General features: G+C 42.7%; 1 protein-coding gene across 1 annotated transcript in view; it reads left to right on the top strand.

The window, feature by feature from the left end:
- Positions 1–19,541, top strand: part of zgc:162297 (uncharacterized protein LOC555865 homolog) — a 37,166-nt gene that overhangs the window by 1,100 nt on the left and 16,525 nt on the right. The window contains exons 3-5 of the mRNA XM_039763158.1: positions 7,753–7,933; positions 14,477–14,627; positions 15,427–15,554. Of these exons, the coding sequence (XP_039619092.1) occupies positions 7,753–7,933; positions 14,477–14,627; positions 15,427–15,554 (460 nt within the window). The remainder of the gene's footprint in view (positions 1–7,752; positions 7,934–14,476; positions 14,628–15,426; positions 15,555–19,541) is intronic.

The raw sequence follows: 19,541 nt of genomic DNA, 5'->3' as shown, positions 1-19,541 counted from the left end.
TCCTACTAGCTTATCAGTCATATTCAACTTCATCTTCTTTAGGCTGTTTCCATTATGGGGTCCCCACAGTATGTCATTTGTCACCATCTATTCCTGTTTTTTACAGGAATATCTGCCACACTGACTACCTTCATGTCCTCACCTCATCCATCAACCTCCCTTTTGGCCTTTGTCTTTTCCTCTTGACTGGCAGCTCAACCATCAACATTTTTTCCTGATGTACCCCTCATCTCTCCTCTGCACATGCCCAAACCATCTCAATGTAGGCTCTCTCATTTGGTTACCAAACTGTCATAGCCGTGTTGTCCTTCCAATATACTCATTTCTGGTTTTGTCTACCGTCGTTACTCAGTCTTATTCAACTAATTTTGTCCAAAATTATATCAAGTCGATTGTGTCTGGTGCTTCCAGCTTTGTGAAAGAAATTAGGAATTAAGATAGATTGCAGTAGCTAAAGCTAATTTTAAAATGCAAACCCACACTTGGCCAGTTTTGAGACAGATTGAGCTTTATTTGTGCTTGGGGTAAATTTAACCTTTTACAGAAGTTCAATAAATGTGTATACACCAGAATGACTAAAAAGAAAGAAAATTTCTGACTTGGCAGACATAGTCCCAGTGAGAAATTATGCAGGATTATTGATTGCCATTGGTATTAAGGAGCCCCAGTAGCATTTTTTAACACATTTCTGCTCAACAATTCATTGGCTGAAAGTCTTAAGTGTTAGTGCGTCAGAGAGAGGATTTGCAGCATTGTTAATATTATCAATCAGATTTGTTTTCATTCTCTCCATTGCTGTGACCGCCAGGGGTTCCAGAGTGCATCCCATAACTGAGCTTGCCTCTTTAATTAGCTTGTTGATTTGCTGAGCTTCTCTTGAAGTTATGTTACCAGCCTAGCACACCACAACACAGAAAATCACATTGCCCATCTCAAGAGTTGTAGAATATGTGAAGGATGTCACCACAAATGCTCAAGAAGCACTGTCTCCAAAAAGAAAAAAACAGTCTTCTCTTCCCTTTTTATATAGATCTGCTGTGATATGAGTCCCGTTCATCCTGTCAGTGATGTGGACCCCCCAAATACTTGTAACAATGCCCCACCTCTACATCCACTCATTAAATAGTGAACGGACATAGAGGCTGTCTGATGCAGTAAAAATCAATTTCCAGTTCCTTGTTGTGCAGATGTTAAGTTGCAGATCATTCTTTTTGCAGCAAGAAACAAAGTTTTCCACCTGACTCATTTCCCTTATGCAGAAGTGCAGGATCATCAGAAATCTGACATTAACCTGGTGTTATATTTATGGTCCAGGGTGTGTAAAGTGAAGAGAAGAGACATAACTGTTCCTTGTGGTACTCCAGTGTTGCTCACATCCATGTCAGAGACACATTCATTGAGTCTCACTAACTGTGGTCTGTCCAACAGTTTATCCAGGACCCCATATGCTTGTTCACCTGCATATCACTGAGCTTACCCAGTTATAGGGATGGGGCCATCTGTATTGAAGGCATTGGGGAAAACAAACAAAAAAAAACCTAATCCTCACAGTGCTGCTGGCTTTAACCAGGTGACAGTAAGCACTGTGGAACAGATGGACAATTGCATTTTGCACTCCAATTTTTGTCCGATAAGCAAACTGAGTTGGATCCAGGTAGTCTTACACAAGAAGACTCATATAATTCGAGACCAGCCTCTCAAAGACTTAATTAGCAAGGAAGAAGTAACTGCCACTGTTCTATAGTCCTTAGGTGAAGAGGCATTTGGCTTATTTGAAACAGGAATAGGATACTTAATGGTATGCCTTTAGACTATAAGTGACAGGCCATGGAAGCACGCGGAGAATATGTTAACACAAATAAAGCCTGAGTACAAGTATTATGATGCAAAACACTCATAACCTGACCATTTTGAAGAGTGATCTTAATGTAATATTCAGAAAACCTACACAAACTCAGAAGAAAATTAGACAAATATATGGCTGCCCAGTTGCAAATTAGAACAAGAATGCAGTGTAGCAAGACAGCAGACTTATCCCATTTCTACAGTGTCTTCTAATGGAACACTGAAATAATCTCAATATTTTACTGCATCAGTCACTTCTATATAGCACCTTTCACAGAATATGGTAATACAGGGTACAAAAGAATACAATCTAAATCAATAAGATACAAAAGTATGATGATAGACATTTAAATCAATATCTAAACATATTTTAGCTGGTAATGAGGAGAATCATCTTTCCAGACTCTTATCAACTTATTTCTTGGTGCGCTTTCCTCAACAGTCTTAAGTGGCAATTCATTTTTCATATAGAGGTGGAATTCCCTTATTCATAACACAAACTACTTGGCAGTCAGTGCAAAACATTGTGTGATTTATCTTAAAATTGTATATTACATACATCGCAGCTGCCTTACGGATCCAGGATCCCAAGTTTGAATCCTGTGCCCAACTACACTGAGTTTGTCCATTCTTCTGGTTTCTGTGTGGCCTTCTCTCCAGGTACTTAGATCTTCCTCCCACTTCCCAAAGATACAGAACTTAGATTAAATGGCAATTCTAAATTGACCCCGCATGGGTGGGGTTATGATGAAATGGTGTCTTATTGATGATTAGTACCTTCTTGGTGTTTGATGCTGCTAGAATGGTCTTTTGATACTTGTTACCCTGATTTCAATTAAATGGATATGAGAACACTATGTAAAATAAAATGAGCCTAAACAGATATAAATAGCACATGCTCATGAATAGTGCATAGTAGTAGTTACATGTGGCTCTGGGGATAGAATAAGTGTAGATATTGCCAATCTAAAATGCAAGAGGAAAAAAGTGGATCATAAGAGTGCAACATTAATATTGTGCTGTCACATGGATAAATGAATGGAGAGAATTCCAGACAGTCGATGCCAAAAATTTGAAATGACTATATGGCTAAGGGCTTTACTCCAAGGTTTGCAATTGTGAAAAGACTGACATCAAAAATGCTGGGTGTCTTTATATATTGATCAAAGCTAAACAATGAAGGCAGGACGTCTGATGACATAGAATCAACAGCTTTCCTTGTCAGTAGCTTCCTTTCCAAGACAATTCCATATTAAACAGAAATACCCTGTTCAAACTAGTCATGGAGATAACACGTTCATTACTTTTGGACCTAGTGGGGTCTCTGGCAGTAACATTTTGGATATTTTGTGATCTGCATTATGTTAAAATTCTATTGAGAAGAGAACTGAAGGAGTAAGACTGTGAGGTCCAGCAAAGTAGTTATCGAACACAAGAAAAGAGCTGAGGTAGGAATCTGGTAGTCGTCATTAGTAGTTGTAAAGTACTTTTGACTGCAGATGTGATGTGATATTTAAAGCTCAGAGTGCAGTAGATTATGATGTTATTGCTGGTGGCACTACATGACAAAATTCCTTTGCAGGAGAGAGAAGTAATCAAGCTTCTTAAGTTGAGCTGGCAATCCCACAAGTGCTTGTTTCTTTTTGTTTATAGTCAGCGTTAGGATTTTAAAAGATATCCACTTATTAATACTATTGAGGTAGGCATTCAGCTTCGCTATGGCAGATGTGTATACAGGAATGAAATGGGTTTCTTCAACGTAGGTGTAAAAAATGAGACCATGCTTGCAAATAAAGAATCCTTGTGATCACATGTGGATATTAAGCAGGACCAAGTAAATCTTCAGAAGGGAGAGCCTATAGTTTGCTAGATTTGCAGCCACTGAAAGTTGTGAGCTGCCTCAGGTATGGTAATGAATAAATGGGCCATGCCTATTATTTTTTATTTAGCAGATATGTTTGCTCTGGCAACCCACAAACCAATATATATATATTGATTACCAAGAAAGTATAAACTTCACAGGCAATACATAAAAAGATTTTCTGCACAGCTTATAAGAAGTTTAGCACTGTAGTCAATCCCAAGGCTAAGTGGACACTGACTGTTGAGCAGAAGCACAGTTATTTGATGAACAAACAGGAAGACTAAGCAGTTGCATATGCTTTGGAAAAGGCACATCTTTAAGAGGAGGCTAAACATTTGTACACTAGGAGCTGTTCAGATTGGAAGCTTGTTCTACAGCTTGTAGCCAAGAACGTAGAAATAACATGTATTTGTTCCTCACCAAGATGAAATACTATTACTAAGGAATCATGGAGAGGTCAGGACTAAAGATAGTGAGGAGACAGTACTGTGTAAGAATACTGTATGTACTGTATATAAAGGCAAGAGTTCTTATCTAAAAATCTATCAGTTACTGGAAATCAATAGACAAAGCAAAGTAGAGGAGTAGTGTGTGGAGTGAAGTGAGGTTCAACTGAATGAGTGCAGGAGCCCAAACTCAGACTCAACTTGCATAGGTAGCAATGAAAGGTTGATCCTCTTGAGTAATACATTTTTTTTCATTTTAGAAAGGTGCTCCATGTTATGCATGACGTTAGCCATAAATTACTGAATTCTCATCAGATGACCAAAACCTTGTAAACCCTTAGGGTAAATCCAAAATATGGGGACACAATAGTTGTTTTGGTAAGTGGAATTCTGAGGTCAAGTCCAGGTAACTGCAATCCAGTCGACAATTGAGTTGACCAAGAATATGTGCCTGATAGCGTCTGTGAATAAGCAGATTTGAAAATTGTACACAGACCACCTACAGTGCATTTTCAAACAAACATTTATTCTTTTCACAAACTTGGTTTAGGTTGTGGAGCATATCCAAGGCATACCAGAATTAAAGCAGGAACCAGTGTTGAACGTAATGCTAACACTACCTTGGGGCACTCATTAACACAGAACCAAACATCAACTATTTAGAGCTAGAAATCATTGTGATAGGTATGCCCCGAGTAGGAAATTGGATGATCCAAATAAAATCCATATATCCATCCACACACACGCACACACACACACACACACACACACACACACACACACACACACACACACACACACACACACACACACAAAGAATTTAGAGACTTAACACTGATAGTTTGATCCTTAGACCTATGAGGAAGCAAAGTAAACTACTGTGCTTCAGTTCCCCCAGACCTGCTCAGTTTAATGCAGAAAAGTAAGCAACTACCACTGCCACACTGATAAAATAGAATTACTTGCAAGATATTTGTTCAGTTAGAGGTTTTATCAGCCATATTAATAAAACGTGATTTTATTCAGGTACTGAATATCTTGACAATGCTAGTTTGCTGTGAATTGGTCGACCTTTTGCATATGCGATATAGGTACTATATGGGTACTAGCTTTTTTAATTTGATTGTAAAGTCACATGGAGCTGGAGCACAGCAGGTCAGTATTGAGCACAAAGCATAATAATATTAATAATATTAATAATAATATGAAGAAGAAAATTTTATTCATATAGCCCTTGCATGGGTGTCACTTCATGTGCAAACCGGTCTAACATGCATGTTTTCTGGATTTGAGAAGGTATGGGTGTGTTACTTGGTAAAACATATATTCTGACATAGTAAGAGGGTGCAAACTGTATTCAGTATGTGACTAAGCCAAGTCAAGTCTCCCAGAGCTGTGATAAAATAGCAGTGCTAAGCATTACCATAAAAAAGTGTAATTAAAAAAAAATATATATGAATAGTTGCCGATATAAGATGAGTGAAACAGTGCCTTGATGGTAGGAGGATAGGTAATTAGTAACCTTGGAGTGAACAAAAAGGAAAGCTGTAGAATAAATAGTGACATTTTTTAAATTTTTTTTAAAGGGTTAGGGAAGAAGTAGACATTCACATGGGGTTTAGTATTAGAATAGAAAGCCCTCATAATAGAAGAACACCTACAGTGTCTCTCCACTCTTGGAATAATATATGGGGATCCAAAGGTATATCAAAATTTGTCTGCTTTATTTTTAGAAAACACAATGGACAAATAGTATAAACAAAGGGAGAATGCAGCATATGAAATCTATCCATCCAATTCCAAATCTGCTTATCCTGAGCACAGTCATGGGAATACTGGACCCATCCCTGCAAGCATTGGGTGCAAGGCAGGAACAATCTCAGGACATGGCTCCTGTCCATTTCAGGGTAAATACCCACACACACTAGGTACAGTTTAGCAACAAATTTACATAACCCGCATATCTTTGGACTGAGGTTGGAAACCTGATCACATAGAGGAAACCCACACAGACACATGCAAACTCAATGCAGTGAGCAACCAGGATGTGAACCCTGGTTTCCTTACTGTGAGACAGGTGCACTGTCACTGTGCCACCTCAAAGTATGATATGACAAATTAAAATCTTGAAACTTGACTAAGTTTTAGAATAAAGAAATGGCCTTCATAATGAGTGCCCTGTTGGCTAATTTTCTTGTGGTATTGATGGGTTAAGATCTTGCTCCTCTTGACCACAAATTGAAATGTTTGAGATAGGCAGTGGAATCATAGCGTAAAACTCAATATATGCCACATATCTCAAAATTGTCAGACCACTTCCTTACCTTTCCTTTCTGTACTTAAATGCTAGTGCATACAAATATGAGTTGCTATTGTGGAAGTCTAATAGTGGATGCAAAATTGAAAGATGGGTGTTTTCAAAACACAGGAAACAACGGGTAAGTGATCAGTACACTAAAAGAGCAAGCAAGATGTGATGAGAGATATGAAAAAGTTGAAGCACAAAAACAGTGAAACAATGGTAAAATCAGAAGAAAAAAAAGACAGAGCCACAAGGGATTGCATAGTTTTAAAGCAGAAGAGGAAAATAAGATATTAAAAGATAACCTGAGACTATGAGAAGCTTTTTTGTAGTAAATATGAATGCAAGAACCTTTCTTATGAAGGATAACAACCAGGATTGAATTTGTACTTCATTAACAGTAGAGTGGTCATTGCATGGGGTACATAAAGTATTTTTAAATAATTAGGTGTATGGTCGTAATGTAAGTTGTGAGACATGCCTGGACACCATCAGACAGACACCGCATCTTTATAAAAAGGTCTTTTATTTTGTCCTCCATCATAAATACACACAACTCAGTCCCGCACAGTCTTCACACAGCCTTCTTGCCCCAATCACCTTAATACTGGGCCTTTCTCACTCTGTCTCTTGGACCGCCTTTCCTCTTTCCACGGGAGCCTCGTCCTGCTCCCACTCCCGACTCTAGCTCCCAGACTGTAGGAAGGTGAGCCCTTTTATTTTCACCCGGATGTGCTCCAGGTGCTCCCTCTGACGTCACTTCCTGGTGTGGCGGAAGAGCACTTGGAAGCACTCTGGGCGTCCCTGGAGGGATTCTCCTCCATCTTCCCGGGTGTGGCGGAAGTAAATCAATCCCGGGCCCTATGAGACTCGGGGCGCCCCCTGGCGGTGGCCACAGGTTCCAATAGGCATAAGCCTCCTTATTCCTCTCCTGTGGTCCTCCTCTGTTCCAGGGCGGTTGCCCCCTCGTGGCCTGGAGGACGTACATGCCACCTTCCGGTCCTTCCAGTTGTCCCGGCCGTGTCGTAGCCCCAGCAATTTGCCACAAAGTCTAATCTTCATACACTTAGTGTGGAAAGCTGTTTTTAACTGAGTTAACTGTAATTTTATTTACTCAAAATATATATCTATGTGTGTATGAAGCAAACCTTACTAGTTTTACAGTATATATATATATATACTGTTTTATATATATATAAATGACAATGAGCCTGATGCTGTACAAAATTTTCTTTATGTGGTATATGAGGAGCAAACATAAGTGGTATTGATTATTTATTTGATATCCCAAACAGGATGGCGTAATTGTTGAAAATATGCATGATCTTCCATATACAACATCACCTGGTCCTGAAGTCACAGCCACTATGACAGCAGTGTGTGCTGCAGTGAGACAGACGTGTTCATCCTTCCCCATTGGAGTCCAGATTCTGTCTGCCGCTAATCAGCCATGTTTAGCTGTTGCACTTGCGTCTGGTAATTTTATTCTTAATGGTTCAAATTTATTTATTTTTTTATGTCCAGCACCTCAAGGCCTGCTTCATATGGGTCAGCTGGCCAAATAAAGCATTTTAAATAATTGATCTTCATTTATATGTTGTATTACATGCTGTATTTACTATAAATTTGTTTATACTCTAGATGATGACTTCTTCAAGTGTTTTTGTTAAAACTTTCATAATGCACAAATATGTTGCAGAATAATCACAATATAAATGTAACCTATGCAAGTAAATATAGAATGAACCATAAAATAGAAGTTTGTTTTCCACATTTGGATAATTTATAAAACACAGAGGGGCCTGTGTTAAAACCCCAGCTGCTTTATATCTGTTGCTTGAATATTTATAATTTGTATTTTTTCACTACAGTGCTCATTTTTTGAGTACCTACTTTAAAATACACTAAAATATTTATTTACAGTGCTATTGGCACAATACTGACTCTCTACATTACATTTCCAGAAATGTCTTCAAGATGGAAAACAGTTTTAGAGTACTGACATGGGCCCTGGTCCATATGTCACAAAGGATAATCTTCCAAATTATGAGGATGATTTTGTGGGTTCTTATTTCTGCATTAACTTAATTTATTCATTCTCTGATAAGATTGTTTGATTCAGGGTGGCAAGTGTCAGAAAAGTTCTCTCCGAACAAATCTCTACCCATCCAAGCCATTTCTTTTACATGGTGCTTTACCTTTGGACCCTTCCATCGGAATCTAATACTTTGTAACATTAGTGTTAGGAGAATCAAGACAAATACAAAGTTTTCAGTGTTGTATAACAGTGCCTTTCAGTGGTTTTGTGAAACAAACTTAAATTTTGCTGTACTGTTTTACTTCCAGTTGGACATCAACATCATACGTAAAATACAATGTGGGAGGAGCTCTGGCATTTTCAACAGACACACCCCTTGTTTGCCCAAATTCCAGGCAGCATATCATCCTATTTTTGTCTCTGTCGTACTGCAGTTCTCCTTCTTCAAAGGTTATATTCTGCCATGACTTGTAACAAATGATACTCTGCATAAAAGTGTGCAGAATGTTAGATGTAGGGGCAAACATGTCAGTGTGCCCTGAAATATTCTGATTTGAGTGTTTATCTGTTGTGATTCACAACATGTGCCATAGCTGCTAGCAGATGTGTACCCAAATCATATTTTGTTTTATGTACTGGCAATGCAGGCTCAAATACTGAATCAAATAAAGACATAGTGGTTTAACAACTGATAAACAATATTGCTTACTTAAATTGCATGGGATTTTGTTCCCAAATGGCACCTACTCCCCCCGCCCCCCAGCTCGGGATAAAGTGGATTTAGGAAATGGGTGGATGGATTGATGGTACTTATTTTTTGCAAATTGCATTCTGTGTTGTTATATTTCACACAGCATGTCAAGCAAGATTCATGCTAAGTGGCAGCATGATGTGTGTGTGTGTGATGAGTACACATAAACATTTTAATTGTACTTTGTACACACACAATAAATATGAACTGGACTGATTACACTGCATTGCATTTTTTAAAGAATTAGATTTTTGAAAGTGCAGAGGCCATGTGCACTTTGATGCTGAGTTTAAACACCTGGCATTAAATACTTTCAGTGGCATGTCATATGCACGTATGTGTAAGTGCCACACTGGATGGTTGGGTATCCCAACCAGGGGAGGGGATGGTTCCTTTCTTGTACGGGAGGTTCCAAGAGGACAGCCAGGCATCCTGGTCAAGGAAGAGAAAAGTACCATACCTGAATGAGACTTCTCAGGTGGATGGATGGACATCCCACCCAGGAAAGAAGAAAATTCCTTACCCAGATAGGAAGCCCCAGGCAGATGGATAGGCATCCTAACTGGATATATGTGTAGTACCTTCAATGTCCAGGATGAAAGAGAATGACAGGGATAGACAGTCCTTGGGGATGTTTGTTCCCCCAGGACTCTAGATGGCAGTTGCCCTACATGTCGCTGCCTAGTCGGAAACCATCAGGGAATTCTGAGAATTGTAGTCCAGAAGTGCAGTCCTGCTGGAGTCCCTGGGTACCCCAAGAAGGCGCTGCAGAGAGATGCATACCCTGCTATTTGGGATTTCCGTATGACCTGGAAGTACTTCCAATGGACAAAAGCCATGACACCAGTACTACCAGGTCCTCAATAAAAAGGACCTTACTTCCTTGTCTGGGGCAAGTCAGAGTTGGGAGGAAGGCAAGCAACACTAATTCGGATGAGAGCAGTGCAGTAGAGAGAGAAAAGGAGGAGAAGAGACAACTTGTTTTTGGCTTTGTACAAGGTACTTTGTGTAATAAGCACCCTTTATTTGAGCTTGGGACTGTCTTATGTGTTTGTGTTTGGGGTTTGGAGCTCACTAGCACCCTAGCTCCTAGCCTTTACATGTGATTAAAAATAATAAAACAAAGAAAATGAAAAGGGCAGATTATGCAATAGAGCCAAACCCCAATTAAACAAATCTATTTTAAGAACAGACTCATTTTTTAATTAATTTATATAAAATTGCTATACTTTAAACAGAGTTTCATATGGCAATTTAATATATACAATGATTGTGAAGAAATAACTTTGACTTGACAAATACCAAACTTATCCTTAAGGACAATTTGTAGTTATAGGTTGAACTGTCTTTAATTAATTTGATTAAGGTCATTAACTGGTTAAAACTGAACATTTCACTTAAGAGCTTTAACCTGTACATTTTTGATTTAGTCCTTATATATCCTGTAACTGACTAATTAAAAGCAAAAATATAAATATTGAACGTGATATGCAGATTTTTGCCAAGTTAGTATAGTTGTAAGGACATTTATGCAGTGTGCTTAAGATGTTCCCATATTATGTTATAAAATTGCTGTAGATAAGAAAATATAACACATATGTACTTTCTTTTACTGTTTGTAACGGAATTAATTAAACTGTCAAACACTTACAATTATTGAAAAATGACTACAGGGTCTGTTTTAATTATGCCAAATATTAATATATTGAAAACAATGGAAACATATTGCTAATATCGCATCAACTACATGCAATCGGTTCAACCTATACTTTTGTCGACCATATTGCACTCTGTGAACGCTGGCCCCGGCACAGACAGACGGACAACATTGTTTCACCCAACACACTTTATTTACACTATTTACAACACTACAAACAGTCACGTGCACTCACAAAACCCCAGTGCCTTCTGCACTGATTCCCCCAAGTCCAGGGCCCACAGTTCTGTGCCTTGCTTCCTGGCCGCCTCCTGTCCTCGCTCTCCAGCTCAGTCCTTCTGCCTCCCGACTTCCACCAATGACTGGAGGGAGGCGGCCCTTAAATAATGCCCCGGATGAGCCCCAGGTGCTTCCGCCATCTGTTCCTTGGCCACGCCCCAGCGTGGCGGAAGTGTCGGCTGCCTTCCTGGCAGCTCTCCGGGCGCCACACAAAGTCTTCCCCCCGGCACTTCCTGGTGTGGCGGAAGTGCCGGGCTCCCGGGATAATTAGGCACCGGGGCGCCGCCTGGCGGTGGCCACGGGTCCCTACAGGGCTGGGCTTCAAAGCCCTGTACCGAGGCCCCTGCCTAACCAGGACGGACGCCCCACTCCGTCTGGAGGAGGCACTCGCCTCCTCCGGTCCTCCAAGGCGTCCCGGCCGGGCTCCAGCCCCAACCGGCAACCGCACGGGATAAACCGGCATCGGGGCGCCGCCTGGCGGTGACCACGGCCCCTACAGGGAAGGGCTTCCATGCCCTCAACCCGTGGCCCGGGGGCCACAGTGCTCCACCGCTAGCGAGGACACGTGGGTCCGAACGGCACAACCCGAAAGGGCAGCACGCCCCCAGCGAGGGTCCTACTATGTCCCCAGGGTCCAACACGGCACCCTGGGACATCTGTCTTCGGCACCCTCGCCAGCGCAAACGTCCCCCTGTGGTCTGTGCCGCTCTCGCCCCCGCTGTTCCCCCCAGCGGGGTCACTGTAGGCCTCCCGGCGTGGAGCACTCCAGCGCGAGCTGCCGCTCCAGGCGGGCAGGTCCCGTCGGCGTCGGCCTCAGCGCCGCCGGGGCTTCGGCCTGTAAAATAAAGGAAAAGAGGGCCAGAAGCACAGCCAGGACACTCATCCCGCGCCCGTCGGTCTCCGATCGACCGTGCTCCTGCCCCCCTCCGACAGCCCCCAACTTGCCTGCTGAAGTCCTCCGCCGCAGGTTCCATGCCCGTCCGCTCGTCGGCCTCGGCACCGCTCTCGCAGGCAGCTCGCCCATCCGCCCAGGGGATCTCCTCTGCCCACACAGAGGACGGCCCTTCTCCGGACGCGCGCACCCAGCGCCGCGTCCTCTCCTATCGGAGGAACCGGCATTCACCCTTCGGTTCCTCCTTCTTTTCTTGGACGCTGACGGTCTGGGTCTGAGCACAGCGAAAGCTCAAATCCAGCCCCGTCTGCGTCCAGGCAGAGCGACAGTAGACAGCTGCAGGCTTGGGCGCAGGGCGCTAGGGACCCAGGGCACTCAGCAGCCCCGATCCTACCAGCCCCTGCATATTCGAGCTCCTCGCCGCGCTAGCCGTCTGCACCGCGGCGTCTGCTGTCGGGAGGTTGCTTACTTGGAGCTGATCGTCCCGTGAACGGTCACAGCCATGTTCGGCAAACCTCCCCACTTGCTCTACGGGAACGGCAACACTCACCACTCCCGCCGTGTTCTGCCTGCCTCCGGTTCCAGCGCCGCGCCGATCCTCCGTCTCACTCGGTGTCTTTCTCGACGCGACCGCCATCTCCATCAGCTGCTCACACTGAGCGGCGAGAACACGCAGCAGCTCTCTAAGGACGGCTTGGCGGGCGAAGGACTCCTCCGACGCACGCCGAGCCGCTGGTGGAGAGAGAGAGACAAACGTCGGTGGGCTTACCTGTCCATCAGCTCCACGCGACGCCTGCCTCCTCTGGGCCACTCCCTCTGGCCCAATCGGGTCTCGGTTTGGCACGAGACTGGCATTCCTTGGGCCCGCCTCTATCCAATCATCGGCGGGCACGCAAGACACACCGCCAATCCTGCGCCTGTCAGCGGGCGGGACATCCGCCCCGCCATCTTGCCTTCCCAGCTCCGAGTGCGGAGGCGTGCCTCTTCGCCGCGTTGTGGTTGCGGCGATTCCTCGAGCCGCAGCGCTCCGTTTCCGCAGCCTTCTTCGCTGCCGCCGCCGCGCTGCCGACAGCCCGGTGGCCCGGCGTGCTCCTGCCACGGACGCGGATCCGGTTCGTCCCTCCCTGTAAGGATAGAGGTAAGACCGACCCCGAAGGGCCGATGATTGCAGGGCAGGGCACTTACCTCCCGGATCCCGTCATGCGAGGCCCTCGCCTCGGTGTGGCCTTCGGTGCTGCCACGCCGGCCTGGCTGTCCGTCCCGACAGCGCGACTGGAGCCCGCTGCGCTCCGGCGATGTCGGGTTCTCCTCCGCACTCGGGGAAAGCCATTCCGCTGTCCGGAGGCGGTTTCTGGGCGAAACGCTCCCGCGGGGTCGTGCACGGGCCGCTCCCGCGGCCAGTGTGTGGGGTCCGCTGCTGCGCCGGGCCGTTCACAGAAATTGATTGTTTGAACCCAGGTCCCCGCCTTGAACCAGGCGGAGTATCCTGCCGGCTACGCCACTGTGAACGCTGGCCCCGGCACAGACAGACGGACAACATTGTTTCACCCAACACACTTTATTTACACTATTTACAACACTACAAACAGTCACGTGCACTCACAAAACCCCAGTGCCTTCTGCACTGATTCCCCCAAGTCCAGGGCCCACAGTTCTGTGCCTTGCTTCCTGGCCGCCTCCTGTCCTCGCTCTCCAGCTCAGTCCTTCTGCCTCCCGACTTCCACCAATGACTGGAGGGAGGCGGCCCCTTAAATAATGCCCCGGATGAGCCCCAGGTGCTTCCGCCATCTGTTCCTTGGCCACGCCCCAGCGTGGCGGAAGTGTCGGCTGCCTTCCTGGCAGCTCTCCGGGCGCCACACAAAGTCTTCCCCCCGGCACTTCCTGGTGTGGCGGAAGTGCCGGGCTCCCGGGATAATTAGGCACCGGGGCGCCGCCTGGCGGTGGCCACGGGTCCCTACAGGGCTGGGCTTCAAAGCCCTGTACCCGAGGCCCCCTGCCTAACCAGGACGGACGCCCCACTCCGTCTGGAGGAGGCACTCGCCCTCCTCCGGTCCTCCAAGGCGTCCCGGCCGGGCTCCAGCCCCAACCGGCAACCGCACGGGATAAACCGGCATCGGGGCGCCGCCTGGCGGTGACCACGGCCCCTACAGGGAAGGGCTTCCATGCCCTCAACCCGTGGCCCCCAACAGAACCAGGACGGGCGACACCTCGCGGTCTGGAGGAGGCACAAGCCCTCCTCACGTCCTCCTGGGCGTCCCGGCCGGGCTCCCGCCCCGGCCGGGGCCACAACTCTCAGGCCAGTCTCAGTACTAAAAACAATACTCATGTTTAGACACCTGTTAAAAAATATTTTTTCATACATTTTTTACAAGTGAAACTTTTTGTTTTTAATCTTTCTCAAGGATTAGACTTTATACGAGCTGAAGGTTTTGTATTCTCCCATGTTGCTGATGAAGGACTTTTAAATGCCTGTGCTGGTGAACTTTTAAGATACCGCAAGCAAATAGGAGCTGAGCACATTCAGATATTTACTGACATTAAAAAAAAGCACAGGTAGGACTCCTTACTTGTTTCAACAGTGTTTTATCAATAGTAAAATAACATTGCATTGTTATTTGTTTCAGAAAGAAGATCTATAAAATGCATGCAAAAATATAAAATATACGGTATATTCCTTTTAATTGCTTACATTATTAAGATACTTTTCTAAAGCTGTATATTAATAAATAGTGAAATATTTCTATCTTTTAAGCTAATTACTTTTCCATGTTAACCTTATGCATTTCCACAATTCTGCCTAATATATTACTACTCCTGAACTAAGGAAACTATGCCTTTAGTCTTACATACTGTTTAACTGTACATTTTTACTCTGCTATTGTATGGTAACATCTTTTACACTCTGTTGTTGGATAATATTTGAAGATGTGCCTCCTCTAAGCAGCACCTCACAGTGGGGCAATGTAAACATTTAGAAAGGATGAACAAGGTGTCTGCTTTTACAGACTGTTGGTCATACATAGACTCCAGCATGGACGACCTCCTGCTGTTCATCTGAATGCTTAAATACTCTCTATGATAGTCGTATAACCAAATACCTAAATGCTATATATGCAATACTTGCATACATGCAATAACCTATTGTAGATTATTGTCAGGGTTCAGTATTCTGTGTGTGACACGGAAGAAACTTTTGTCATACGTCTGACATTTCTATGAATGTCAAGTTATCTCTGTTTAGGGATCCTATAAAATATTAAGTGGTTTGAAAAAAATGTTTTGATGGAACACATTGTACGCTTAAAAACAGGGACATATTTTACAATGTAACAATTCTCTTCTTTCATATTAGTTCCCATGCAGTGACTTCTGATATTGGGGTGTCTGATACAGCAAAGGCTGCAGAGTTTTTCCTCTCTGATGGAATTATTCTCACAGGAACTGCTACTGGCATGCCAGCCAATCCAAAAGAGTTGAAAGGTTGGATACTAACTTTTACTTAAATATTGTGTTAATTTGAAATATTTGAACAAATATTCTGTGATTTCAGGAAGTAGTCAGACCTCTTCACTTTCAGCACACTTTATAATGTTAGATTTAATTTTAAATGATACATTTGCCACATTTACCAATCATTTTACACTCAGTAACTAGTAATGACAAAGGTTTGCAATTTTTTAAAAATTAAAAACTAAAATCTTTCATTCATGTAAGTATTCAGAATCCTAAATTCAATACTTTATAGACGCCCCAGCTGGATTTGGGCAGTTTTTCCTGGCAGATACTCTAAAGCTTTGTTAGACTGGACAGGGAGTGTTAAACTGCCATCTTCAGGTCTCTCCACACGTTATGTACGGTTTACGTCATAATTATGGTTGGGCCACTCATGGACAGTCAGAACCTTTTCCCAAAGGCACTCTGCCATATTCTTGATTGTATGCTTCACATCATTGTCGTGGTAAAAGGTGACATGCAGTGTGAATTGTGGGACCTTATATCCACAGGTCTGGGCCTTTCTAAACTGTCCAATCAATTCAATTTTCCTCAAGTGGACCCCAGTCAATTCTAGACATACCTCAAGGATGTTAAAGCAAACAGGATGCACCTGACCACAATTCTGAGTTCCATAGCAAAGAGTCTGAATAATCATACAAACGAGAGATTTCAGTTTTTGATTTATAATAAATTTGGAAACCTTTCTGAAATTATGTTTTCACTTTGACATTATGCATGATTAAGTGTAGACTGAGGGACAAAAATGGCAAATGTATCATTTTAAAATTAAATCTACAACACATTAAAGTGTGTAGAAAGTGAAGAGGTCTGAATACTTTCTGAATGCATTGTATTTAGGTTTAAATGTAATGCAGAATACAATTTGGTAACAAGTATAACTTGTGCTAACAGATTGGTATTAGAGCATCGATTCAGCTTTCTAATCCACATTAACTTGTATGAGAATTTTCCAATTATTTCTATTTATCCTACCATACATTTCCTAAAGTCACTAGTTTAAGTAGGTTTAAGTTAACCACTGAAGCTACATTTTCCAAAAACAAAAACAAGAAGTGAGATACCAGAACTGGTTGTTAGACTGTATTTTTATTGGCAAAAATTATTCAGTGAAAATAAATAATCATCAATGAGTTTATGCCATGATTAGAAAAAGAAGTAAGGTTTGGTCTAAACTTTGAAGTTGAGGGAAAGAGAGAGTCAGACATTTTTTCCCTAAATATTTTAATATGATATGAAATGAAAACATCAGGTGCTCACTCAGCATCCAGTTTGATGTAATATTTAGGATTCAGAAGAGAAGGTTGATGTACTTTGGACATGTAGTACGTATGACGGGGTGTCCAACTCCGATCCTGAAGGGGCTGCAAGTTTTCATTCTAACCGTTTTCTTAATTAGTGACCAGTCTCTGCCGCTAATTAATTTCTTTTGCGTTATTTGTAATTGATTTGCTATTTAAGAACCAGGCCCCTTGATTGTTTGTTTTTCTTAATTAGCAGTCAAACAATAATGAGACACAAAGTGACCCAACACATGACCAGTTAACCTGTGTCCATCATACAATATCTGATAATAAAGAAAGGTGAAGGTCTCAGCAATGTTGATCTGTTCAGGTAGAAAAAATAAAAAATAAACTGCTTTGGAAATGTCTACTGTGGCAGAATGAGAGCAGCAGCAAGCCATGGAGTGAAATGACAGGTTTAATTAACAACAAGAATCACCTTCTAATTAGGAAACTGGTTGGAGAGAAATAGGTTGCACTTACCTGGTCATCTGTTGGCTCACTTCACATCTCTTTTTTTGGCTGCCATTTAATGAAAAAAAAATCAGTTCAGAGGAAGGAGTCTTTATAAATAATGCAATTAAAGTGAAGGGAATAGAAGTCAATTAGCAGAAGAAATTGGTCCCTGATGAAGAAAGTGACAGGAAGGAAAACCAGTAGGTGCTGCAGCTGTCCAGGATTGAAGTTGGACACCCCTGAGGTATGACAACAGACAGAATTCCTCATATTCTGCAGTATGGTCATATTCATGGCAGAAGACCTGAAGAAAGATCAGAGAAGCATTGACTGGATAACACCAGAGAAGACTATAAAGTAATGGGTTTGTCTGTAGTGGAAGCTGAGTGACTGCTACAGGATAGACAACAATAGAGCGTAGTCGTGGATAAGCTGCCAGAGCGTGTTCCTGCATTGTATTAGTGATCTAACTATTAAGTGATGCTTTTTGTGTTTTAGGAACTTCAGTCCATTAGTACATACAGAGGCACCCACTCATTCATGCTAGACCAACTTAGTGTCGTCAGTTAGACTATCAGCACATATTAGAGTGTGAGAACAAACCCTCATGGACACACACGCAGATAGCAACCAGGACCCAAGAACTGCAAGTCAACAATATGTAGCTTTTTAAACAGTTTTAGTTTTATGAATGGAAAATGAATATTACAAGAAAGGTTTTATACAGTATGTATCTTTTGAGTTTGTTTAGGTTGATTGTTTTAATTTGGCAAAGCGTTTTTGCAACATATTTTCCTGGTTCACAGCAACCTTATTCACTGAATTATTTCCTGATAATCCGCCATACAGCTAGCTTAGTTGAATTCTTTTCATAAGTGCCCCATGGTGCTTTGCAAGGTCAGCATGATATCACAGAGCTGTAGCAGCCATGATGAACAGGGATGCCTGTACCCAATCACGCAAGTGTAATGTAAGCCCACCCACCCCTCATAATTTACAGTGCTACCTGAACTCTTTCACACATAAGTGAATAGTTTGCGGTGTATACACACATGTGATGCCACAACTCCAGCCGGATTTGCACCCCACATGTGTCAAAAATGTAGCATTTTCATTTGAGGAGGAATTGTATTTGACCACAATGCGAATACCGGTATTATGAAAATTCTTTGTTCTGCATAGTTTCATTGTAGGTTGTGTCTCCACTGCTGCATTAAATATGCTATGCTTCTTACTGTTTATGCAGGGTGATCATAGGCACTGTAGGTGTGTTGGTGCACACTGGTACGCATACATTTACTACTGCTACTACAGAGTTCAAATAGGGAAGTGCTGGTGTAGAGTACCAGTACAGATAAAACACTGCCTCTGAGTGTACAGTGTAACGCTGATCCCTGTACGTTCACTTGCACACTACTGTACGGTGTAATTTTCTGCACATGCTGGCTGAATGCACACACAGTTCTTAAAAGGAGTTTCCACATTACACTACACTACATTAATCAATAATTTTTTTTGTAGTACTGACCAATTGTTTATTTCCATTACCTCACTAATTACGCTCTTTTTAAAATTAACCTTTTGCTTGTTTACTCTTTAGGTGTCACTTGGGCACAGTAGTGATTAGCACTGCAATTTCACATTTCTAGAATACTGGTTTTGAATCCCAGCCCATGTTCTGCCATTGTGAAGCTGGCAGATTCTCTGTCCGTGCCTGTATGGATTTTCAATTCATATTACAGAAATATATTACATCAACTAGCAACTCAGATCTGGCCCAGAGTACTTGTCTGTGGCATGCTGTATGTATTCTACAGTCAGGTGGTGCCTAGGCCAGGGCTGAGTCTCTCATTATGTCCAGTTTGGTTGGGATGGACAGTAGCTCCCTATAACCCTGAAAGGGATAACAGAGTTTGAAAATGGATAGAAGGGATCTTTTGATAAGAATTTTACACAAGGAATGAAATTCAGTAGTTCATAAAATACATTCTTCTTTAATCTATGCCTAACAGGTTATAATTCAGTTACAAGTTGTATACTGCACTAAAATGTATTCAAAAAAAAGATCCACAAAAGAACTGCATTGATAGGGTATATGTTTTGGGAATGTTCTACACATAGATAGACCATTTTGGGATTTTTCCATATTTCTCAGACAAACCTGATCAAATATTACCCCAGTCCTTTAGCAGCACTTGGAGTAACACTCAATGGG

This window comes from Polypterus senegalus, chromosome 9, assembly GCF_016835505.1.
Source record: "Polypterus senegalus isolate Bchr_013 chromosome 9, ASM1683550v1, whole genome shotgun sequence".
Lineage (NCBI taxonomy): Eukaryota > Metazoa > Chordata > Cladistia > Polypteriformes > Polypteridae > Polypterus > Polypterus senegalus.
This window is presented reverse-complemented; position numbering and strand designations above follow the sequence as displayed.